This window comes from Manacus candei, unplaced genomic scaffold (genome assembly GCF_025592945.1).
Source record: "Manacus candei isolate 608988 ecotype Guabito, Panama unplaced genomic scaffold, ASM2559294v1 h1tg000071l, whole genome shotgun sequence".
Taxonomy (NCBI): domain Eukaryota; kingdom Metazoa; phylum Chordata; class Aves; order Passeriformes; family Pipridae; genus Manacus; species Manacus candei.
This window is the reverse complement of record NW_026138119.1, coordinates 10,838,944-10,862,734: the sequence shown is the minus strand read 5'-3', so window position 1 is coordinate 10,862,734 and position 23,791 is coordinate 10,838,944. Positions and strand designations below refer to the sequence as shown.

Sequence of the window (23,791 nt, the reverse complement as noted above, 5' to 3'; positions counted from 1 at the left end):
AAAAGTTCAGCTCCACCCCGAGGAAAACCGGGTCCGGGAACAGAGCCTGATCCAGGTTTGCGGCCGGGCGAGCGGGGAACGCGTGTGGCTGCAGGAGCTGAGCGCGGCACTGCCGAGCAGCTCCAGCGGCACCGCCGCGCTCGGCCGAGGGACAGGGGGTTGGGCGGGCATCGCGCACTGGGGAACCTGTCCTTGGGTAACCGCAGGTCGGGGAGCCCTCTCTGCTCTCTGCCATGGGCTGCTGGAGAGTCCTCGGCCCCGTGCTGCCCCTCCTGCTGCTCCTGCACCCGCCGCCCTCGCCCGCCTGCCCGGCCGCCTGCCGCTGCTCCCCGGGCGAGGTGGACTGCAGCGAGCGGGGCCTCCGCGAGGTGCCGTGGAGCCTGTCGACCAACACCAGCACCCTGTGGCTCGGCTACAACTTCATCACCGTGCTGGGGCCGCGCTCCTTCCCTCCGCTGCCGGGGCTGCGGCTGCTCAGCCTGCCCCACAACCGCCTGGAGCTGATCCACGGCCGGGCGCTGCTGGGGCTCGGGGCGCTGCAGGACCTGGACCTGAGCCACAACCACCTGAGCGTGCTGAGCCCCGAGACCTTCCTGCCCCTCGCCAGCCTGGCCACGCTCAACTTGGGCAGCAACAGGCTGGGGGAGCTGGAGCCGGCGTTGCTGAGCGCCCTGCCCCAGCTCCGAGCCCTTCTCCTGCAGGACAACCCCTGGGTGTGCAGCTGTGGCATCCTGCCCCTCTGGCGCTGGCTCAGCCTCAACAGGGAGAAAGTACGAGGTGAGTGCCCGGAGTGTCCCCAAGCCCCCACCTGCTCCAGGCTGGCTGGTCACCCCGGAGGAACTGAGGCAGGACCTCACCTGGCTCCTGAGGGCTTGGGTGGTCAGTGCCCTTGGGGTACAGTGACCTTCCCCAGAACCTGTCCTCAGGCCATAGCAGCTCTGCTTAGGTGGATACATCCTTGGGTCTTGTACCTGGTGCCCACCCTTTGACCTTGGTCACCAGCAGGGATTACCTGGAGGGGAGGGCTGGGCAATGTCCCAGTGACAGGCACCCAGTGCTGTCCCCAGCAGTGGCACCAGTCCTGTCACGGGGAGAGCAATGGGCACCTGAGGGGGCAAGAGGAGTCTGTCTGTCAGGCTGCTGACCCAGCTAGGATGCAGTGCTTTCAGCCCCTTCCCCAAAGCCTTCATGAACCTGGTTCTGATCCTACATTTCTTTCCCCATGAGCTCCAGTGAAAGACACTTCTGCCAGCAAGCTTTAGCTGCCACTTCTTCCTGATTGATTCCAGCTCGAATGTGCGTCTGCACTTGTGCTGGCTGGGACATTCTGTGACACCTCAAGCCTGGCTGCTGAATGCTCCCTACATTTGTCTCCTGGGAACCAGTCCCTCCACCTTGTCTGCCCTATCTGCCATCCTGCCCCAAACCCGTTTTCCTATGCCCATCTCCCTGTCCATCCTACTCTCTGGGGCTCAGGACGTAGATGATCCCTGAACTCCACAGGTCCCTTTCTTTGTACCCTGACATGGGTGATCTTGATCAGCCTGGCCCCTGTCCTCCTGCCCTGGTCCCCTCTGTCCCATACAGAACTGCCATCCCCCTATCCCTGACACCTGCCTTTCCCAGATGCTCAGTGTGCCCACCAGCATTGCTTTTCTCTTCCAGAGAAGAGTTTGCTCCTCTGCAGAGTCCCGGAGCAGCTGAACCAGTACCCGATCATGGCCTTTGGGGATGAGTCCTTCAGGCAATGCCGGGAGACCTCACTGTCCTCTGAACAGTACATCACCTTCTTCATCATTGGACCATTCTCCTTCATTGCCAGCATCTTCTTCTGCACCTTCATGGGCTCGGTCGTGGTGTTTTACCACAGCCTGCGCAGGGGGTCCCACTGCTGGAGGAGACCCCGCATCTGCAGGGTGCACTGAGGCAGGATGGCCAGGCTTTAGCCCTGAGCAGGCTGTGGTCCACACCCTTCTCCAGCTGGCTGCACCCACCTGTTGCAAACATGTCCCAGCAGACCAGTGAGTGGAAGATCTGTCCCTGGAACTGCTTTGGTTTTTCTCAGAGTCCCCAGGACAATTCCAAGCTCCCTCTGCCCCGGTGCTGGGAGAGCAGCCTGCAGCTCAGCACCCTGCGGGGCATGGGCTGACTGCAGATGTTCTCAGTGTTTTGGGAGCTTCCCCAGACCACCCTCAGACCCTTCCTGGGGTTGTCCAGATGATCCTTCTCCCCCTGTCCTGCCCCTTGTGGTGCGCAGTGGCCTCAGTGTGCTTTTCAGGATGCACCACGTGCCTCACTGCGCCTCGGGGTGCAGCCTGGGAGCCCCGTGCACATCTCAGAACACTTATATTCCTCTAGGCACCCCAGGAGTCACCATTTGCCTTTTGGTGCAGCCCAGGAGCCTCTGTGTGCCTTTCAGTTTGCTGTTAATCCCTCCTTGGGTCTTTTGGTGCCCCCAGCACACTCTGTCTGCCTTCAATGACCCCATCAGTCTCAGGGTACCTCTCCATGCCTTCCAAACTCCTTGGCTTGGCTTTTCATGCACCCAAGTGCCATTTGTTTGGCTTCTGTGTCCTGACAGGCATTAGTTTGCCTTTTGGTGAACTGCAGAGCTCCCCATGTGCCTTTTGGTGCACCTGAAAATCTCTGTGTGTTTTTGGAGCATTCCAGAGCCTTCATGAGGCTTTCAGACTACCCCAGAGCCCTCATGTGCTGGCCAAGGACAGGGCTGGTTTCAAAACATTTCTTTTGATAGGTTTTTTTTATTGAGTCAGGAATGCTGGAGCTGAGAAGGCTCAACCAACAGCCAAGATCTAGAGTAAGACTGAAGGTTACAGTGAGGGTTGGGAAGAGCCTTGAGCTTCCACTGATATGGTTCAGCAGAGGAACTGCCAAAGGATGGGTGAGGCTTGCAGTAGTTCCTCCCCCAATAGCTTTCCCTAGGCTAAAGCAGGCCAAGGTAGCTCAGTGATGGGAGTGGGGGCAAACAAGCCCATGTGGGTTTACAGCACAGAGATGCAGCCCTTAATGCTGCCTCACCTCCCATCACCCACAAAACAGGGCTGGGGCTGCCCCTGCACCTCCCTGCCCTGCCACCTCCTGCCCTTCCCTGTGGAAATGCTTCTGGACATGCTTATTGTTTGTACTGGGAGATGGCCTGGAAGGATCTGGAGCTGTGCTCCAGAGGAAAGCACAAGCTGGGTTACAAAAACAATCTTTCAAGGAGAAGAAACAGCCCTTTTTGCCTGATCTCGTACCGACTGCAAGATGGTCAGAGCCACAGTGAGATGGCTGTGACCACCAGCTCCCCTTGTTCACTCGATCTCAGCAGGAGCTGTGGACCAGCCAGGGATGTGGCAGGTCAGTGCATCCCTCAGCAAACTCTTGGCAAAGGTTCAGTAAATCACACAGAGAATAAACCAAATGTCACCTCAGCTGTGGCTTGCTCCCATTTTTATTCTCAAGAGAGAAACCAACCCAGTGAGCTGCCACAGTGCCAGATTCCTACTTCCTTCTCTGTCGTGGGGTGTGGGGGCTGCAGGGAGCAGCTCCTCCACTGCCACCAGCCCTGCACCTGGGAGCTCTGCAGGACCTCTGCCAGGATCATCCTCTTGCCTGTCCCAGGAGCAATCCCAGTTCTCCCAGATCCTCTCTAGTGACAGCATTCAATCCTTCCCAAGTAGGCTTGGGCTTCCCATTTGGAACTAAGATCTCACTTGTCATCCTGCTCGGCCCCCAGAGCCCTGCTCCTCCTCCCAGACCACCCTGAGGCTGAGCCCACCATGAAGGCTGGGCTGGTGGTCTCAGCACATGGGGACTATTCTGTCAGTGGGTGATGTTGCTTCGGTTCAGCCCAAGGGACCTGCCTTTCTGTTTTGCAAATCCCTCAGTGGAGCCTCCCTATGGATGGGCTGATGTGTGAGGACTCCCCCAGACGCTTCACCCCTGTGGTCCATCCTCTGTTCCCAAAGGCTGGCCCCACTGGCAGTGTCCCACACTAGCTCCCAGGAGATGGGAAGCCCAGCAGTGGCAGTGGACCATTTTCCCTGGAATGAAGGTGGGCCAGAACCAGCTGCCATGCTGCTGGTGTTTGGACAGCTCCGGACTGTCCCCATCCCCTCACTGCAAGGCCTGTCCCCCTCCTGTGGCTGTTCAGGCTGTCTATCAGCTGAGTATCCCAGAATGATGCCAGTCCTTCCCTCATCTCCTCTGCAGCTCCTGACCTTTCTCCCTGCTGGTTTCTCCAACCCTTCCCGTCCCTCCACCCTCCACTGTTTGCAGACCCTGCAGTGGGGCTGGGTGAGGTTCTGACTCAGCACAGGGCTCCCTGCCAGCTTTGCCAGAAGCCAGAGACAGAAAGAGGCACACGGCATCAGAATAAACCACTTCATGATCCAGTCTAGACTTTACTGAGCTCTTGCAAAAACTCGGTATTAATGTTACATTGACGTATAAAGTAGAATGGGTCCAATTTCTCAGCTGGAGCTAGATGAACTAGATGGAGCCACAGCAGTCAGTGGGACGATGCTCACAGACCTCAGCTGCCATTTGAAAATCCTGCCTGTGGGGCTGCTTGCCCCTGGGGGAAGCCCTGTCTGCTTGGCCTGGGCAGGGAGAAGGCAGTTCATGCCACTGGGGCTTGGTACCACATTGCAGGTGGGTTTTCCATGTTTGCAGGAGACGGGATATGATGCTGCCTGTGCATGTGCAGTAGCTGCTCATCACCAGCCTGGTTGGTGCCAGATGCTTCCCCCAGTGCTGGTGTCTCTGCACCCACTCCCAGAGCCCACAGTGAGGGTGCTCAGAGGTGCTGGCACATGGGGGTAGGCTTGAGGGGAGGAAGGTGCAGGAAGGAATGGCATCAGCCTGGCTTGTTTGGTTTCCTTCTCCTGAACTGCGATCTGGTTTCCATGTGTCCAGGTTCAGGCAGATGCAGCGCCATGAGTTGAGGCTTCAAGGCTGCCATGGGCGCTACTGGCAAGCTGGAACTACAGGTGAGGGTGGCAGGGAAGCTGGCAGTGCCGGCCGTGTGCCCCGACACTGCAGGCAGCAAGCCACGACCAGCCAGCAGCGTCTCTCCTTGCATTGCTGGTGCTGAGGCAGTGTGGAGCTTGGGTAAAGGTCAGTGCAACCATCCAGAGCCATTCCTCATGGAGAATTCCTGGCTAGGAGAGCCACTAGGTGAGTGCTACATGCTGGCCATGGCCAGGTCCTGGGGGTGTCTTCTGTGCAGGAGAGGTGGGGAGCTGGGACCTTGGCTGGCAGCACGCTGTGGGCTCCAGGGTACCACAATTAGCACAGGAGCATGGGCTGCAGGGTGGGAGTGCTCCTGCTGCAAACAGACCATGGACAGGAGCCAAGTCACAGCCCGGAGCTGATGGGAGGGAGGAGCAGGGGGTCATACCCTGCGGGGAGCAGAGCACACATCTTCCAGCCCCTGTGGCAGACGTGGGGGTCACTTGGCACAACAGGAACATGTGCCCAACCTGCCGAACCACACCGGCTGCTCCAGCTACTCAGGACCAGCACGTTGCACTGGAGCCCTCCAGGTGGTGGGAAACATGGAGCACACGTTTGAGGGGCCGTGTGTACTGAGAAGCCTGCAGCCTGCACAGTGGAGCACGTGTTTGTGGTCTGGCACCAGATGTTCCCCACTACCATGGGAGAGCAGGCACCATGTGCCTTCTGCAGTCCTTTCCCCTTGCATGGAGCCAGTCAGTGGCAATCCTGATTATTGTGACTCTGCTTGGAAGCAATATTCTCTGTACAGTGGAGTCCAAACCGTGTCCTGGTTCTGCTGTGCGTTCTGGGGCACGAGCATGGCAGCAGGCCTGGGAAGGGAGGGAGATATACAATGGAGTCACTGTGTATGGATGAAGGATGCTTTCCTCCCATCTCACCCGGAAGAACCCATCAGTGTCCCTTGAAAGGCAGTCCTGGCTATGCCTTCCTACTGTGTTGGGCAAGGACTGATGGCCCTCAGGGAGAAGGTCACACCACAGTGCTGACTGAGGGGTCCGAGAGGTTGAGCTGGCCAGTGATGTCGGTGGGGTGATACTGCTGCAACACACAAATAGACAGACAAGGAGAAAGAAGTGTTAGGCAGTTCTGGTACTTGTCCCCACCGGTACTTATATCCCATGTGTCCCTACGGGATATCTCTTGGGGGTGATGCAACGCCCCGAGAGCTGCTGCTGGCTGAGGTCCCCTTCCCAATGCAATTGTGCAGAGGTCATTGCAGACACTCTCCAAGCACCCTAGAGCTGGGCAGAGGGGACACCCAGAAGCGTGGCGCAGCTTCTGCGGAGCGTGGCTGCCACGTTGCCCTCTGAGCGAGCCCCTCTCCACTCTGGGAGGGCTACAAAACAAAGCCTGTGACTCATCAGCCCAGCCCACAGCTGAACCTGTGTTTGGAGGGTCTGGCTGGGTTTTGGCACCTTTCTGATGCCAGATCAAGCTGTGCTTTGAGGCCAGGGCGTTTCACCTCCTTGCTTGAATGACTCAGCTGTGACTATCCTTTCATGCAGGTGAGATGTGTGGTGTAGTTGGCTTGTGATAAAGTGTGGCATTGATTGCTAATGTGAAAATACAGCCTGTGGTGGGGATGTGGCCTGGATTTGGTGTTCTGTGCTCCTTGTGGATGGGGGGGCTCAGCAAACACTCCCTGAGAGAGACCTCCCCCACTGCAGTCCCGTTAGCAAGCAAGGGGCAAGAAAGAAATATCCACCAATGGGCAAGAAAAAAAAGTCCTTCCTCCCTGGGCAGGAATTTACAACTGGACATTTATTTCTTCCCTTCCTCCTTTTGTACTCCCTTCCTCTCCCAGTTCCACTCTTCTAACTCCAAAGCCTGGACTGGTAGCCCTATCCAGCCCTGCTGTGAGAGTAGGTGGCAGGAGCATCCTGTGCTGCTGTCTGGGATCCTCAACCGGTGCCAGGGTAGGAAAGGTCTCAGTGGGTTTCATGTGCTGCAGTGTAGGCCCTCTCCAGTGACATTTTCCCAGCCCTTGCACCACCCTGCCCAGGAGGGCTGACGTTTTGAGGGGCTCCCGGGGGGCTCCTCAGAGATGGGACGTGACCTGCCCCGCATTGGTCGGTGCTGTCTCCGGTGGCCTCTGCGGTGCTGCTGGCAGCTCTGGCACTGTGGCTACCCTGTGTGCTCTATGCCCTGCCTCCTGCCACGGGGAAGTCTGGGAGTCCCCCCGTGTGGGGCTGCCCAATCCAGCCTTGTGCTTTACCAGGACCTCTTGGTGGGGAGCAGCTGGGCCGGGGCCAGGAGCAGTGTGCTCCCATCTCTCCGGTGCACATGCTGGGAATGAACTGACACCCAGGGAGCATCTCACAGGATCATCCTGTCACCTAGGGGACTAGCTAATATTCCCATGGAGCCTCTGGGAATTCCTCACCGCGGCCTTGCTTCACTAAGGGGCAACACCTCGGCCGTCACCTGTTGGCATGGAGAATGGCCGGGGCCATCCTGACACCGCTCTGCCGCCCTGGGGGGAGCTTTTTGTGGCTGTTCATCAGCCCAACAAAAAACACCCCTCTCCCAAAAATGGGTGCAGCCACCCCCTCCTTGTGAAAAATTTGAACTGCAGGCTAAATGCACCGTTCCCATAGCAAAACTGCTGGGAGGTGTGTGCTCATGGGATGGGGCTTGACTCCCGCAGGGAGGAGAGGCGACTGGGAAAGGGGAGAGGCCGGGTGAGTCACTGGTGGAGAAGAAGGAGGAACTTGAGATACAAAAATGAATGGGTAGAAGAAAGGTCCTTTGTTGAATATCCTGCCTGATGCAAGCAGGGTGGAAAAGCGTTGTGTGCATGTGTGAGTCGTGTGCCTGGGTGCACGTGTACGTGTGGCGTCTGTGGTGGAAGGCTTGGAGGTCTAGCAGGGCAGGCTGGGGCCTTCTGACCTCTCTGCACAGCTCTGGGGGTGGGCAACGCTAAAATAACCAAGTGAAATGGGGAATCTGGCCAGAAAAATTAAAATACAAGAACATGGCTTTTGATTTGAAAGCATATCTCCTCCAATCACAGAGTTGTCACAGGGTAACATTCTCATTTACTGTTTTTTTTTGTTCATGCATGCAATTTTTAATAATAAAAATTAAAATGAAAAGAAAAAAAGAAAAGCAAAAAAAAGCAAGAAAACGGTCATATCAAAATTATGTTAAAGTAGGACTAATGCTAGAAGCACATATCAGTAATTTAGGGTAAATTATGTTACAGGGATGGTGCAATAATCCCCAAACCAAACATCATAAAGCCAAGAAATTAATCAATATTAACCGTAGAAGAGACTCAAACATGTTAAGGTATGGAAGTGAAGTGAAGGCACCAAAAACTTTAAATGACAACCAGGAAGAAAATATAGACAAGAACTTAATGTCTTTAAAAATGACTTCAACCTAACTGGGCTCATATGGTAGTCCCTGGCTAGTGGAAGAGTTTTCTGGAAGAATTTTGGTTTGTCGTTGTTTGTTTTTTTTTTTTTTTCAATTAAAAATTAGGATTCCAGCTAAATGCAATCTTGCTGTAGAAAATATCAACTTCCCTTTAAAAAAAAAAAAAAAGTTGTCTTTGACCTACTTTTGGTTCTTTTGGACCAAAAAAAACTAGGCTCTTTTTTTCAGCCAACAAGCATTTGGCTTTGGGACAGCTGATCCTTCACTGAGAAGGTGACCTTTTCCATGAAGCCCCTCGGCTCTCGACCAGCTCTGGCACCATCCCCACGGCTGCAGGGCAGCACCGCCGGCAGCGCCGCGCCCTTGGCGGTGACGTGGGACGTGTGTCGTGCCGTGCCTGGGGGTGCCCACGGGCTGGCAATGTGTCTCTGCGGGGGCTGCCGATGGCTGAGGGGGCGGCTAAGGGACCTGTGCACCTCGTTACGTGTCTGTAGGAAATGTGCCGGCTCGGAGGGTGTCTGTGTGGTTTATGCGTCTCACATGGCGTCTGTGGGGTTGCAGTATCGTGGGTGGCTGCGATGGATGGCAGTACGTCAGCTCTGCGAGTGCTATTCGAGTTGCAGGAGCTGCCTATGGGGAACACATGCATCTCCTCCTGGGGCGGTGGGGATGATGTGCCGCGGAGAGGCTGTGCAGCTCGGGTGATGGTGGGCGCTAGGACGTTCAGAGTGGGGTGGTAGCTTCCCAGGGCTGTCTTGGCTCCATGGTGCCAGCCTGTCTCTCTGGCACTCCTGAGGGACCATTCTGCAGGGCTGCAGAGCAGAATCCATTTTTAAAACTCCCGACAACGAAAAGGAAAGAAGCAAGGCCACCAGGTCTGCGTCTTTCGCTTGCTAGCCAGGAGAGCCTGTGGGGCTGGGGTCAGCCTGGCCTTCCAGCCCCATGGGCTCTCCAGCCTCGCCCATCTAAGACCTGGTGTGGGCCTGTGGCTCTGATGAACATCATGAAACAGAGCACCTCGCTGCTTTCTCGTCTTTACAAGGACCCCAGGCAACGTGCCCCAGCATGCTACGTACTCATGGGGCCTTCCACAGCAGGAGGGCATTGGGGTCTCTGGGCCAGGGCTGCTGCACAGAAGTGGAGGGCACCAAGCGCAGGCTGTGACATGAGCTGGTGGCAGCACCCTCCCGCTGGTCGCTCATCCCGCAGAGCAACCAGCAAGTCTGCCCAACATCCCCACAAAGCTTGCTCCACCGTGGACCTCCTGCAATAGCCGGACCTCAGAGCTGCTAGACTCCAAGTTGGCCACGTTGGCTTGGATGTTGACCCCAGTAGCTTTTTCTTGACCCAGCTAGCCCAGTTCCCTGGGGAACGTGTCCTGGGACCCTGGCCACGTCACCCCATGGCAGGCAGAGGACTGTGACAGGCTTCTGGGCAGTGGGGAACAGTTGACCATAACTGCCTTGCAGATGCAGCTGCCCCCAAAGTGGTGACCATCTTCTGGGATGAGTGGGGTCATCTCCCTCCGCAACTGGCCTGTGAGCAATGCGCCAGGAAGAGCATGGACAGGACCCAAAGCACAAGGAGCCTCAGGCTGTGCTGATCCCCACCAGGCGTGGGAAGGGGGAGAACAGTTCCACAGCTCACCCATAGGACCTCTGGTGCAGGTGAGCCCTGGATCTGGTCAACTCAGGGCATTGGGTGCTCCTGCTGTGGGGCAGAGAGGGCTGTGGGCTGCTGTGGTGTAGGGTGGATGCCACACTGTGGAACAGGATCAGGCCCAGGATGCTTCCCTGAAGAAGGAGTGGTATGGGAGGTACCAGGGATGCCACACGCCAGGTGCCCCATTGTTCTTGGGTTCTCCTCCTCTCAATGAGCCCACCAATGGAACTGGTCCCCCCAGGTGCCGAGGGCACCATCAGGCTTCTGCTTTCCCAGGGCCGGATCCCTTGGTTTCCTAATCATGGAGTAGTTCAAACACATCAAAACACGGGAATCTACCCGGGGCATGCAGATATTTCTGCAATTTTTTCTCCCTTTTTTTCTCCATGCATCCCACTTCTCTTCCTCATCCTCACTCTTCCCATCTTCTCTCCCCTGTACCACCCACCCCATCTCTGTCTTCTCTCCCCTGGTTGTGATTCAGGCCACCAAGACACAACCTCTGACCTCCCTGCAGAGCTGCTCAGGGGGTGCAGCAGTGGGAAGAGGGCATCCCAGATATGGGAGCATCACTTGGACAAGGTACCACCTGGGGAGCATGGAGGCAATGCAGGAGGGGACAGGGATGCCTGTCTTCCCCATGGGGACAGAGGATGGGTGGGAAGAATGTGGGTCCCCCCTCATGACTTCCAGGCTTTGAGGTGACAGTGAGAGGAGCACTTTGTGTGAGGTGGTGGCAGTTGAGCCCGGCCGAGGGCTCAGCTGTCCCCAGGGACGCATCCCAGGGGTGCTCCAGGAGTTTCTTGGCACAGAGCCTGCGCTGGTGTCAAAGGCAGCCTCTTCCATTCCGCACACAGAGCCGTGGCCCCGAGACCCCCTGCGGTATCACATGCTGCTCCCCGGGGCGCCCCAAGCCTGCGGCTGGGGACGGGCCACCCCATCATGGGGGGCCACATCTCCCTGCCCTGCCACCGTCCCCCCGTCCCCGCCGCGCCTCGGGCAGCCTGGCGGGGAGCCTGCTCTGGGCAACCCTGGGCAGAAACCCGCTGGTCGCCCCGGGGAGGTGGTTTTGGCCAGCCCATCGCGCCAGGAGGTCGGGCAGCAACACGCAGCGGGCGCTGCCACACGAGACAACAGAGTAGCCACAGTGCAGAGTGTCATACAACAGACGGCGACATGCAGAGGGACACGGCTCAGTCCGACAGACCAACAGCCCAACCTGACGCTGAAGTGTCTGAAGCTCCAGCACGAGCAGACACATTTGCACATTTGGAAACAGCTGGCTTTAGAGGCAGCAATTCGGAAATTTTCTCTGGTTACATGACAGCAGTGGAAAGCACAAGTTTGAACCAAGGCTGGGTCTTTAACAACCTCCACTTTCAAGCCTTTGTATCTCTTTTCTAGAGCTGCATTACTGCTGACAATAACCAGAGACAGCTGTCACTCCTGTGCCCAGGACTACATCCCGAATGCTAATCGTCACAAACAAAAATCACATGTAGAGAATGTGACACGCATGGCTCTCAGTGAGGTGACACGGTGCCCAAATTAAACTGGGGTGATTGTTTTTAGGCATACAATGACAAACAGGTACAGAAACACTCAGGAACAGAAAAAAAAAAGGAAAAAGAAATGTCATCCATTTCAAGAGGTCAGCACCGGTAAGGTGAGCGAAGCACAGAGAGGAACATCAGAAATCATCCAGGCAGAAAGAAAACAAAAAAACAAAACAAAAACTCAGTTGCATCTCCCAACTCATCACAGGACTCCAAGCCACCTCCTGCCTGCCCTCCAGGATCCCAGTATCCTTTCAGGAACACGGGATGACTGACTCACTGACTGACTGACTGACTGGTGACGAACATGAGCTATGCATGTACACTGGCAGCTTCGGGATGGGTGTGTGGCAGTCAATGGGATGGCAGAAGAGAGAAAGAGAGAGAAAGAGAGAGGGCAGAATTGTTCTTCTTCCTCTTACCGTATCCTTGGAGGACCTACGTCTCTTGAAGCTGGAGGCCAGGGTGGAGGTGATGGACCTAAAAGTGGCTTTCTTTTTAGGGTCAGGTTCTGCTCTACCACTTTTTCTATCCTAAAATGAATATGTATAAGTAATTAGATCTCTAGTGTGTTGTTGGAAACTCTAAATCTATTTGAATACTGCCCCATGTCATGGCTTTCATTTAGGTGAGAAAGCTACTGGAGGTGTTCTGTCACTCCCAGTCCTCCGAGGGCCTCCGTGACCCATGGCTACGGCACAGCCACCACACTGATACAGCTGCCAGGGGCCGGCCTCACATCTGGAGTGCTGGAAACCCCTCTGGGGAGTATCCCTGCTCTCCTGGGTGTCTGTGGCCAGGCCGGCACAGCTGACCTCGCTTCCTGGGGATGCTCTGCCTGGCGCCCTGCCCCTCGCTTCCACCGCTAGCCTGGCTGGACAGAGATGTGAGACGCTGCACCTACCACTAAAAAAAAAAATTGCTCAGGGCCTTTTCTGAGGCTGAATCCTAGTGCCAGAAGAGAGAGAGAGGACTGCATTGAAAGAGAAGTCATTGTATGAATATTCTGTAAAAAAAAAAGTGTTCAAAAATTCAAATGACGCAGTTGTGCAAAGCCGAACGTGGTTGCTGGTGGTGGTTTGGTGGTTGTTTTTTTTTTCCAAAGTAAAACAGGCTAAAAAAAAGAAAAAAAAAAAAGAAACTGGAAGAAAAAGAAAATTAAAAAAAAAGATAAGGAAAAGAAAGGGAGGAGGCAAAGCGTTAGTGCTATGATGTCGTCGGGGTCGGGATGAACTCAAAGAGAAACAGAACTGAAAAATGTAGGCGTTGGAGTTAGCGAGTCGGACCTGGTTGGCGCAGGCTGGGAGCACCAGCCGCCATGGTGCGGGGGCAGCGAGCCGAGGGGACCGGCCGCGCTCGGCGGCGGGCGCTGACAACGATTCCTCCCCAATTGCTTTCGTGCCAATGAGTGTGACCTTTCCGACGGGGGACGGAGTGACCAGGTCTGGCTCTGCTACCGCACGGGGGTAACCAAAATGTATCCCGCTGGTGCGTAGAGCATGCTCGGGGATACATTTGCTCCTCCTTCTCAGTTCTCTCTTTTGCGGACATGCACAAACGGAAAGGAAAGCAAGATGAATGGAATGAAATGTCTTTTTCTTCCATGGCATCTCAGGAAATAGCCATGGCAAAACTGTGATCCCAAAAAACATTATTTTTGTTTGTTTTTTTTAACAAATAAATCTTTCCACTTGCCTACCTTCTAGCAATGTACCAGATACTAGTGCTCTGACGTTTCCTCCTGTGGAAAAGTCTTACAATGTCAAACGGCTCTGTACCATGAGGCTGTTTACCCCCACAGGGCAGCATGCTTTGCTCACAGTCCCACAGACTCTGCCCAAGGACCCAGTGCAGTATTTTCTAGAAGGTTGGCAAGTGAAAAATGGCAGTGCGACTAGTGTGCTCTGTCCCAGCAGCCTTAACCCCCTCGGTGCTGCTGCTTTTTGGAAGCAAAGGAAAAAAAAAGATAAAAAAGGAAAAAAAAAGTTGAGAAATGGCTTTTCCGAGACTCTTATCAGCGAACTGAACTCAGTGAGCTCTCAGGATACAGCAGCCCAGCCTCGTGCTCCCCTTGCTGCTCTCAGGCAGGTCACTTCCACCCGGGCAGCCCCCCCCAAAACACCCCAGCCAGCGCTGCTCCCCCAGGGCCACCGCTCCGGGCTTCTTTCGGGCTCCCCGAGCCTCGTTCTCTCTCTTTCCTTTGCTGGCTCTGCTCCGAGCGCAGTCTCCTTTAGTCGCCTAAAGGATCTCTTGCTCTTTGAACGCTGGTGCTTCCCCAAGGGAAAAAACCAGACCGGGCAATTCAGACAGAGCCTCCAGCTGCTCTAAACTGGGGTTCAAGGGCACTGTGGGGCTCAGCCCCAAAAGCAGCAGGGTAAGGGAAGTGTGAGGCTGGTGGCCCACAGACATGTCCATGGCTCAGTGTCACTGCCAGACAGCTCTGACACTCCTGGGCTTCCCTGCCTGAGTGGCACAGAGGGGTTCCAGGGACAGGAGAAGTCGGGAAGAACAATGGGAGAGGCCCGAGGGAGCCTTGGCACTGACAGGGACTGGCATTGCTGGCTCCCGTGTGGGGAAATGTCCTTGTCTCCAAAGGACAAGAGCACGCACCACCTCATTTTGGAGTCGGTCCTGGGTGTGACAAGGGCTACCGCGCTGTTGGGGAGCAAGCAGGGAAGGGTAGGTGATGGAAATTATCCCTGGAGCATTTCTCCATCTGAGCACTGGCCAGGGATGCTCAGTGGCAGCGGATTGACCTCCCCCCATCTGCTGGTGAGCATGGCCAGAGCTGGACAGCAGGGCAGATACCTGCAAAGGGAGCCACACTGGCACTGCCTGCTCGGCTGGAGCCAAGGCTCCAGCACATGTTCCTCAGCAGAGCAAAGTCCCCATCCCAAGCTCCACTGGGGGCATTTGGGCCCCACTATCTGTCCCAGTTGGAGCTGTGCACAACACCTCCTGGGAGAGACGGCATGGGCCACGGGCAGCTCCCAGGGACGAGGCACTACAGCCTGCTGGGCACCCAGTAATGCCCAGCTGGAGTTTCTGGGGTGTGGGGTGGGGGACAGAGGGCCCCATGCTAATCCACAGCTCTGCATTCACTGATTTTGGTGAAGGAATGGAAAACGCACCTGGTGGAGATTTGCTCTAAAAACGGTTTGTCCTACCTGCAGGTTTTTCCTCCACACATTAACGGCCGCAAACGCCAGCTGCATCTGCTTCCTCCGCGCGTCCTTATGCCTTTTGTAAGCTATTTCTATGAATATTAAAAATATCCCGGCAACAATACCTCCAGCCACCAGCATAAACACACCTGAAATAAGCAGGAAAGTTACAGGGGGCAATAGAAATTGCAACATGACACTTCATTTCTTCTGTATCACGCCCAGCAACAGGAGCATTTGCCAACCCAGGGTCCCCCCACCATCCCCCCTAGTCCTGGAGGGCCGGGGAGGGGAACACAGCAGGTGCTGCAGGGTGGGCACTGCAGTGGTGGGCAGAGAGGTGGATGCCTATGCAAGCTCTGGTTGGGCAGAGCACTGTGCTGCACCAGTGCTGCACGCTGGCTGCTGCACCAAGCCCCTGGGCAGCCCCCCACATGGGACTGTGGGGTCACTTGCACCAAAGCCCGGCTCTGGTACTTCGGTTTGTCTTATTGAGAAATACAGCCATGCACAGAGTGCTGTCCTCAGACACCTGCAGCCCTCGGGGCTTTGGAGTGGTGTCTTGAGGAGACAGAGCAAAACGCCCCCTCTGCCCTGGTTGGTGGTGCTGGCGAGGACGGGGTCCCATCAGACACCCCTCATCCCTCATCACTGCACTGGCTGGGTGTAGGACCAGCAGCACCACATTGCTGCAAAGGACACCTTGTCTGGGGATTCTCACAGCCTTTGCAAAGGGGGACCAAGATAAAAACCCCTCTGTATCCATTATCCTCATCCTGCCCCTGCCCAGGGCTCTCAGGGCTGGGGGGCTATCTCTCGCCTCCAGCCCCCTCTTGTAGCAGGGTCCCCTCTTACCCTTCCCAAGGCACTGCTCCCCTCTCTCTGCCTTGGGATAGCTCTGATTCCACAGTGACAGCCACAGTTCGGCCAGAGCAGAGGGAGGGGAGCAGCGCTCACAGCAGGGCAGCCCCACTGGTGAGAAGGGCACCCAGGGAATGTGGGGTAAGCTTTGTGGAACTGTTTCAAATACGGTGGAGTTGGAGCCCACCACAGTAGCCTCCCAGTAGTAGGGAAGCACAGACCCAGAAGAAGCAGAGATTTGGCCCAAGAGAAAGCCCTAGAGAGGAGAGTGTCTTGAGTGAAAGCAGGCTACCCAGTAAGGGGGAAGAAAGAGGTTTGCAGAACAAACCTGCCATATTCTCAAAGGTGAGTGTTGCTGGGGCATTGCTACGGGAATCACACTCTTGATACCTCACCCAAGTCTTGTCCAAGTCCTCCATGAAGCCGTTCTCGTGGGACCTGGAAGCACAAGGAGACAGGACAGAGTAGTCACTGGGAACCAGCAACAGGCAGCTGGGGCACACGTTGTGCTTTTGTGCCCCCTGAATTAGGAATCTGCACTTGCCTGCAGCCCACAAACAAGAGGGACCAAGGACGTGCTGGCTGCGTGTGAGCGCACACACGTGTGATCTTTACATGGAGAGTGTGCGTATGGCCTGTCTGCAGGGGTTGCCAGTACTGCATGTGCTCACACCCCCCCTGCACACAACTGGTGCACAGGGCAGTGGGTGCGAGCAGGACCCACAGCTTCCTAGTGCCAGTGCCCCTGGGGCAGCTGTGGGGCAGCCAGCTCTTGCCAAAAGAGCCACGTGTAAGCTACATGTAAGGTGTGTTCCCATGGAAAGGATGGAGCTGGCAGGTGTAGGCAGTGCTCAGAGAGCATTTAGAGAGAGGCTGAAGGGAGTGGACATGAACCATGTCTCCCAGTTCCCTTCTGCATGTTCCCCCCACCTGCCAGGGCCACCTGGGAGCTCAGGTAACACTGACCCCAATCCTTTCTGGGGATGCCTAGAACCCTCTAGGTCATGGCACTGCTGCCTGGCAGCTCCCCAAGGTGCACGGTGAGGGCTGGGACTCCCCAGCAGCTTGGTGTCACAGCCTGGGAGGAAACAAACTGAACTGTGTCCCCACAGTGCCTGTTTCTACCTGAATAGCTTGTGGGGATGAAGATGGGGCACAGAGCACACATCTCACCACAGGCCCCCTGCACTTTCCTCCCTGTTGTTCTTGGCACATTCCCACTACCTTCCTGGGCCACCTCTAGCCTTGGGCTTCCCCATCCTCTCCCAGGAGGGCACTGAGGACCCCTGTGGCCTCTTCAGGCTTCTTACATTGTTTACCCAAATCCCATCTGCCACCCATCCCCATGCTAAGATCACCCCACAGATGGGGTACCATGGCTCCCTATATTGCCCTGTGTCTTGGTCCTGCCTGTGTCTTCCACATCCTGCCCCTTCTCTTTCTCAGGTCTTTCATCTCTACATGTTGGGCAGGACTGTGGTGGCTCCTGATCCTGTCTCTCCTAAAAAGAATCTCACGTGTCTGTCTCTCTCCACCTGCTGCTTCCCACCTGCCTGTTCCTCCATTGCCACATTCCTCTGTCTCACACAAGTGTGGCATTTCCGAAGTAACACAAGGCAATCCCTTTTTACCCATAATACCAGGTTGACTTGTGACACCCTGCACTGCAGGCTGGTGTAAAAGCCCTAATTGGACTCAGTAGGGGTCCTGACATATCCCTGCCTAACAGGAATAGTCAGAGTTGAAAGAAAAACCCCTGGCAGACCAAGCCAGGGCAGTGCCATGCTGTCAGGTTGGCTGAGCCCACAAGGAGAAGTGGGGAGATGGCAGCACCCACACCCTGCTCACCGGGACCTGGTGCCGGGTGGCCCCAGCTTTCTCTGCCAGCTTTCCCTACATTCCTGGACAAGCCTGGCTCCTGATCCCTGCCCTGCTCTGCTCTGCCTTCCCACCACCTCCCTGCTGCTTCCCCAGCCCTGCAAGCTGGAGCTGAGAGTGTGGGTGCCCATTCCGGTCGTTCCATGTCCCCTTTGTCAGGAGGGACATGGCAGCCCCCAGCACTCCCGTCCCTGCAGAGGATGGGGGAGCAGTGCCTGACATGAGGGTACTTGCGTGCAAGCACATGCAGCATTTGGGGCAAGCCCCACACCACGAGCTGTGTACAGACTTGAGGATGGCCAGGGAGACGTTCTGCTTCCACGGGCTGTCCTTGCGCATCCCGATCCCGAAGCCAGAGCGGAAAAAAAGCTCCCCCGTCGTCACCAGGTCACACTTCTGGGAGGCTTCAAACTCCAGCACGGCCGAGTCCCAGATGAAGGCGTGGAGCTTGCTGGACGGTGAGAGAGACAGACAGGTGAGGGGGGCAGCCCAGTTGTCTGCAGCCACTCTGGGAGCAGCGAGGGTGCTCCCAGCCCTAATTTAAGCACTGAAGCCACCCAGACTTGCACAGAAGGAAGAGCAGAGACCAGAAGGGCCAGGGCTCCCACTATGCTGCTCCCCACATAGACCTTCTGCTCTCCACCCAGGGACCTGAAATGCACTAAGTCTGGGAAGATCCCACTCAGCACCAACTGGGAGGTCCCATCAAGACCCGCTGTGACTGCAGCTCCCTTGGCCCTGCTTGCTCCACCCAACTGCAGCTCCCTGAAATGCCTCCCAGCACAGCCAGACAAGGTGCTGGCCCACTCACTTGTCCCTCACTGCCTGGATGGCTTCGGCAGCGCTCTCGTAGTTGTGCTTCTCCATGTGCCGGTACATGGTGCTCAGCTCCACCTGCCGTCGGAAGTAGATGTCCACGGAGCTCTGCTTCACCGTGGCGTAGATGAACTTATCGGAGGGGTTGCGCAGCTGAAAGGCAAGGACAGACCCCGAGATCAGCTCAGCTGGGTAGGTCACGGTGCTGCTAACACCAAAGTTGTGGGTTTGATTCCCGTATGAGTCATTCACTGAAAAGGTGGACTCGATGATCCTTGTGGGTCCCTCCCAACTCAGAATATTCTGTGATTCTGTGACAGGGCTCCTATTTTTTCTGTCCTTCATCAGCAAAACTGACTCACCCCAAGGCCATGTTTCCTAATTTCCCACCTCCTTCAGAGACCTGTTTCCTAGAGAAGACCTTGATCTCCTCAGAGGATGCCACAGGGCAGTGGATGCTCTGGGACCGTGGTGGGGGAGCAGGGGACAATGTGGGACAGGAACACTGTGGCGCTGAGGGTGCAGGAGGCTGTGGGTGCCATGGAGCTGTCAGTGCTGTGGGTAGATGATGCAGCAGGGTGTAGGACACTGTGGGTCAGTGCTGCTGCAGGGCACATTCCTGCGTGCTGGGGCTGATAAGCCGTGGCTGTGTCCTTGCCAGAGCAGGAAATGGATTTGAGGCATGTGGAGAGTATTGACTGCACCGCAGGGACAATTTCATTTGTTATAAGTCATCCATAATTAATTGTTTCCTCATTGGTTAGTGGAGGCTCTCCAGGAACTGGCAGGCAGTTTGACTGCATAGGGGCTATTCTGGACAAGCTTTTTCCTGCTGATCCCTCCCCATGTCTGTCCATTCCCACCCAGTGCAGGGGCTCAGACCCACCAGGATCAGCCCATGCAGAGCTTGGTTTTGCCCCCCTGGCACAGATCCCAGCCATGGTAAATCAGGGCTCTGGGAACTACAAGCCACGTTATATGCCCAGAAGTGGGTAGGGAAGGGGAAAGCAAGTGAAGGATATTACCCGGGGGTCATTGATGCCTGTGATTCTCTCCTCAGGTCGGTCTAACACCAGGAAGGCTGCCAGGTTGGCAGTGTATGAAGCCACAATGATCATAGCAAAGCCAGCCCACACCATGCCAAGAATACGGGCAGAGAAACTCCGGGGAGCACCTGGGGGGAGAGATGAGAGATCAGACTGGTATGACAAGAGTTTGGCTTGGCCATCAAAGACACATCAATCTGTGTGAGACCAACGGCAGCTGCAGACATGCACCATCTACTGCTCTGCCAACAGCTGTGCAAGGAGCTCCTGCATTGCCCAAACCAAGAGAAACCCAGTTCCTTCCAGGGCATGCTGTGTCCCATCCTTAGTGGGTGGGTAACTCTGGCAGGATACACAGCAAAGACAGGCCTGTTTTCCCCACTGATGCTGGGGGTGGAAGGATGGCCCTCACAAGTGCCACAAGTGTGTCACACTCAGCATTACCAATCTTCTACCAGTCTGCGCCAGGGAATGATGTCCCCAAAGGGCATCAGCCTCATCAGTGAGAGGCTTCTCCTCCAGCCTTCTCAGCTCAGGGACAGGGCTGCAGGGCAGAGCAGTCCCACTGTGTGCTGTGACTCACCTTCTCCGATGCCAGAGTTCAGCAGGACCCCCCAGGAGAACCACATGGCTGAGGAGAGGGTCAGGGCATCTTCCTCCTCCTCCTCACTGTTTACTTTGAACCGGCCAAATGGGCTGGAAAACAAGAAAAAGAACTTCTCTCATTTCCCTTAGCCTGGTTTCTGGGGCTCTCCACTGTGCCCTCCTAAGTGTCCTGATGCAGGCCTGTATCACTCAATCCTACAGACTGTGCCTGTGTCCCAAGCAGCTTTTCCTCATCATGTCCTACTGACTTGCACATCCCCAGTGCTGATAGGCAATCTGTACATCTCACTCCGGTACCAGTCCCATCACACTTCTCTCCAGATCAGAAAGATGATCTGATCCTGACCAGCTTGAGCCTCTCCCACTGCAACGCGGAGGGTTCACTGCAGATCAGCCACCAAAGTGTCTGGGCACAGGGCTGAGGTGGGAACAGGTTCTCTGCCCTTCAGAGAAGCTGTCATAGGGCCAAAGAAGGGCCAGAGGAAACTATCTCAGAGGAAACTCAGGCAGCCAGCAGGGACAGGAGCCTCAGCCCAGGGCTAGTGAGGCAGAGAAGGTGGGATTAGTTCCTGTGAGAGCCCCCCAAAGGGCTGCAGGACTGTGCCTGAACAAGACACTGCAGGGACCCAGGAGATGGTTCCCAGGAGCACCTCCCTGTCCCCTCCCGCTCTTGGGTGGCCTGAAGTGCACTCACCTGAATCGGTCTAAGAGGTACAACATCACTGCCACCACGTGCACGGACAGCCCCACCAGCAGCCAGAGGGTGCTCTGGAAGGGCTGCATGAACGAGTCCAAGGTGCTGCGGGGGATTTCCTGGCACACAGAGAGAGGTGAACAGTGCTGGCACCTACCACACCCACACCCTGCCCTGCTCTGATCTCCTCCTGCTCAGCTACACAGGAGGGGTCAGGGTGGCAGAGACAAGACCCAGCACTAAATCCAGTCTGGAGGTTGGGATTTGCAGGGGCAGCGCAGGGGGAACTGGGTATGGTGTGGGCATGGCACTTCTCTGCAGTGTGGGGAGCAGGGGACCCACCCCAGCTCATACCTTCTTCACAAGGATGGTGAGTCCCTGGTACTTGAAGGGCTTGGAGAACTCGATGTACTGAGCCCGCTCGTTGTTGATGGTGAGGGGAGCCACAATCATGTCTGCTTGGCCGCTCAGCAGCTCCCCCATCATCCCGTTCCACTCCTTCTTGTTGCTGTTGTTCACCTGCCAGAGAGCCCACACAGGATCAGACTCCTGCCCTGACACACTTTCCCCACTAGCCAGGATCCCCACATGTGCCAGGCATCCTGCACTGCCCTCCCACCCCACCCCTGCTCCAGAGAAGGGCCTGGGGGTATTTCAACACATGATAAAGGCAAAGAGACATCACAGGCTGCCCAAACTCACCCGCTCTTGGGTACCAAATTTACCATCAGCCACCAGGTGAACCTCATAGGTGAAGTTCATGACCCCTGCCAGCCGGATGAGCAGGTCGATGCAGAAGCCATAGCAGCACAGAGCCACTGTGGGACGGCCTGAGGAGAGGAGACAATGGGGGGAGGAGTGGAGGCAGCCCTTTGCCAGGAACCCCATGCAGGATCCATGCCTGTCCCACTGAGAACAGCCACCTCACGGCTCTGGTTCCATATGGGGTGTAACCACCTTATCCATCAGGGCCACCTGTCTGATCACCCTCTCACTGCCTCCATCCCCTCTGGTGTTGGCAAGCTGGGGACAAAGGGGTCTCATTCCTTCTCTATGTCCCAGTGAGGTGGGCTGAGACTTGGTGCTACCCACCCACTGAGGGCACGGTGCACGTGCTGGACCCACCAGGCTGAACACAGCCCAGGACACAGCCCAGGGCTGGGGGAATGGTGTGCACAGGAAAGCATGACGGGCCAAGGGGATGCCCTTTAGGTGGATTTGGGCAAACCTGGCATTGTTGAGCAGCTCACCCTCCCCCCAGGTGCTCACTCCTCACCCTGACATGGGCTTTCCATAACAGTTTGAAACTGGTGTTGTTCATATCAGTGCAGGAAGAGCTAATGTGCCTTGAGAGTCTCACTTCTGCTGGAGATCAAGGTAAAGAGAATTAGAGCATGTCAGGAGACAGAACCTTGGGGTGCAACCCCCAAAACAGCCCTGGAGCCCATCCAGAAAAGAGGCAGTGGGAAAGTAATCTGTTGGGTTCAAAAACCTGAATCCCAGTGCCCAATTCCTGCACAGCACTACTGTGGGGCTGAGCTGATGGGGGTCATTTGGGGGCTGACTGTGCTGTCACCTTTCTGTTCCTCATCCTCTAGGCTTCCTGTGTGACTGAGGACCCTCCCTGAGACCTCTTCTTGGAGTGGCATTCTTCATCAGCCTGGTGGGCTGGGGGAGTCACCCCCACACAGAGTTACCTGGGATGGTCTCGTTGGGTCCAGTGCAGAAGACCTTTTTCACAGGATCTCCATTGATAGTGAATTCCTCCCTGCATGTCCCATCTGCTTGCGTGGGCTTCACGTACACAAAGGGCTCTTGGTGGATCGTCACGATCTGCGAGGCCAAGCACAAACACCCTCTTGTCTCTGTCCCCCTCCAGAGCTGCATTTCCCTGGTGAGGAGCTGGGCTGCCCTCTCCACACCAGCATGGCTAAAATGCCTGGGTGCCCTTCCCAGCTGCCATCTCAGCACACAAGACTGCTCAGCCCAGCAGTAAGACCTGGCTTTGGCACGGGGAATCACAGAATCATAGAATCATTTAGCTGGAAAAGACCTTTAAAATCATGAATTCCAGCTGTTAACCCAGCACTGTCAAGGCCACCTCTAAGAACATTTGCTTTCCCTGATCCCAAGATGAGGAACAGCTGTATCAGCACCTTCCTTCACGTGGCACTTTCATACGAGCCTCAAAACCCCTCTCCCTAACAAGAGGCTGATGGGGGGCACCACACAGCCAGGATTAGTGCCCAGAAAGGTCCTCTAGACACTGTCATGCTGCCCCAAGCTAATGCAGATATTTCAGTCCTACCGCAGACCTTTTCAGTTGTGCAACATCCCAAAGCACCAACACCACCTCTGCAGGGACAAGGGCTCACTACCAGCAGGAGTGTGTCCCTTGCCCGGACAGCAGGACAAATGAATGGCCACAGTGGTAAGACCGGTCTGCCCAGGATCCAGTCACTAAAGTGACTGCTGGGTGTTACCTCAGGGAAGAGCATGAGAAGCAAAGCAAGACTGGAGAGACCTTCTTCCAGTGTCACCTCCAGCTTCTGGAGTTTGATTCCAGCTGAGAGCTGTGCTCTGAACACCCTCCAGTACCTTCTGTATTGTTCTGCTACATCCTCTCTGAGGTGCCCCAGGTTTGCAAATGCTGCTGAGAGCTGCAGAGGCAGCAGTGGAGGTGGAGGCAGATAAAGTCATGGCCTGGCATGCAGAGAGCTGAGGAGACCTGCCACCCCCTAATGCCATTTGCTGTTACCTTCAACTTGGTCGACATCTGATAGCCTTGAGGTTTCTCAGTTTCCCCCCCGGGCCAGATAATCTTCCTGTCGTTGGTCAAGACCTGTGAGCGATACCAGAGGAAGCAGAGGGGCGTAAGGCCATAGGTAAACACCCCAGTGCACACAGTCCTTCTCCCCAGGCCAGGCCTGTACATACATTGCTGCCGTTGTAAATCCCAACTTGGACCAGTTTCCGGTTCTGCAGGTTCATGATGCTGTAGTTGGCAAACTTCCTGTCCCCGTCCTCGTTGAACTCCACGCGGCCAGTGACACCCTCCGAGTACTTGGAGGACATCAACACCCTAGAGAGGGAAACACAGTGGGC

At 55.9% G+C, this 23,791-nt stretch overlaps 2 protein-coding genes across 17 annotated transcripts in view; one reads left to right on the top strand and one right to left on the bottom strand.

Annotated features, from left to right (window-relative positions):
• On the top strand, window positions 1–4,235 carry LRRC26 (leucine rich repeat containing 26). The gene is made up of 3 exons (XM_051808038.1): window positions 1–55; window positions 207–777; window positions 1,666–4,235. Exons 2-3 carry the CDS (start codon window positions 234–236, stop codon window positions 1,923–1,925), a joined length of 804 nt encoding a protein of 267 aa, XP_051663998.1. The 5' UTR covers window positions 1–55; window positions 207–233; the 3' UTR covers window positions 1,926–4,235.
• Window positions 4,236–4,378: 143 nt separating this feature from the next.
• The window catches only part of GRIN1 (glutamate ionotropic receptor NMDA type subunit 1), a 39,282-nt gene continuing 19,869 nt past the window's right edge, over window positions 4,379–23,791 (bottom strand). For 2 of the 16 annotated variants that reach the window (XM_051807915.1, XM_051807930.1), the window contains 14 exons: window positions 23,624–23,768; window positions 23,445–23,528; window positions 22,384–22,519; window positions 21,389–21,516; window positions 21,041–21,205; window positions 20,687–20,805; window positions 19,970–20,082; window positions 19,366–19,514; window positions 18,336–18,493; window positions 17,814–17,975; window positions 15,975–16,084; window positions 14,789–14,934; window positions 12,908–13,159; window positions 4,379–6,060 (listed from right to left, as the gene is read on the bottom strand). In XM_051807915.1, coding sequence (XP_051663875.1) covers window positions 5,992–6,060; window positions 12,908–13,159; window positions 14,789–14,934; window positions 15,975–16,084; window positions 17,814–17,975; window positions 18,336–18,493; window positions 19,366–19,514; window positions 19,970–20,082; window positions 20,687–20,805; window positions 21,041–21,205; window positions 21,389–21,516; window positions 22,384–22,519; window positions 23,445–23,528; window positions 23,624–23,768 — 1,936 coding nt within the window. In that variant the 3' untranslated portion in view covers window positions 4,379–5,991. Of the gene's footprint in view, window positions 6,061–8,001; window positions 9,216–12,043; window positions 12,155–12,907; window positions 13,160–13,320; window positions 13,363–13,393; window positions 13,558–14,788; window positions 14,935–15,974; window positions 16,085–17,813; window positions 17,976–18,335; window positions 18,494–19,365; window positions 19,515–19,969; window positions 20,083–20,686; window positions 20,806–21,040; window positions 21,206–21,388; window positions 21,517–22,383; window positions 22,520–23,444; window positions 23,529–23,623; window positions 23,769–23,791 lie in introns of those variants that run through there. The other 14 variants (XM_051807919.1, XM_051807921.1, XM_051807918.1 and 11 more) reach the window with 11 other exon arrangements.

Excerpts from the sequence above, each read along its gene's own strand:
- LRRC26 (XM_051808038.1), top strand. The coding sequence starts at position 234 with ATGGGCTGCTGGAGAGTCCTCGGCCCCGTGCTGCCCCTCCTGCTGCTC. Across the intron at positions 778-1,665 it reads CAACAGGGAGAAAGTACGAG|AGAAGAGTTTGCTCCTCTGC; the intron begins GTGAGTGCCCGG and ends TTTCTCTTCCAG.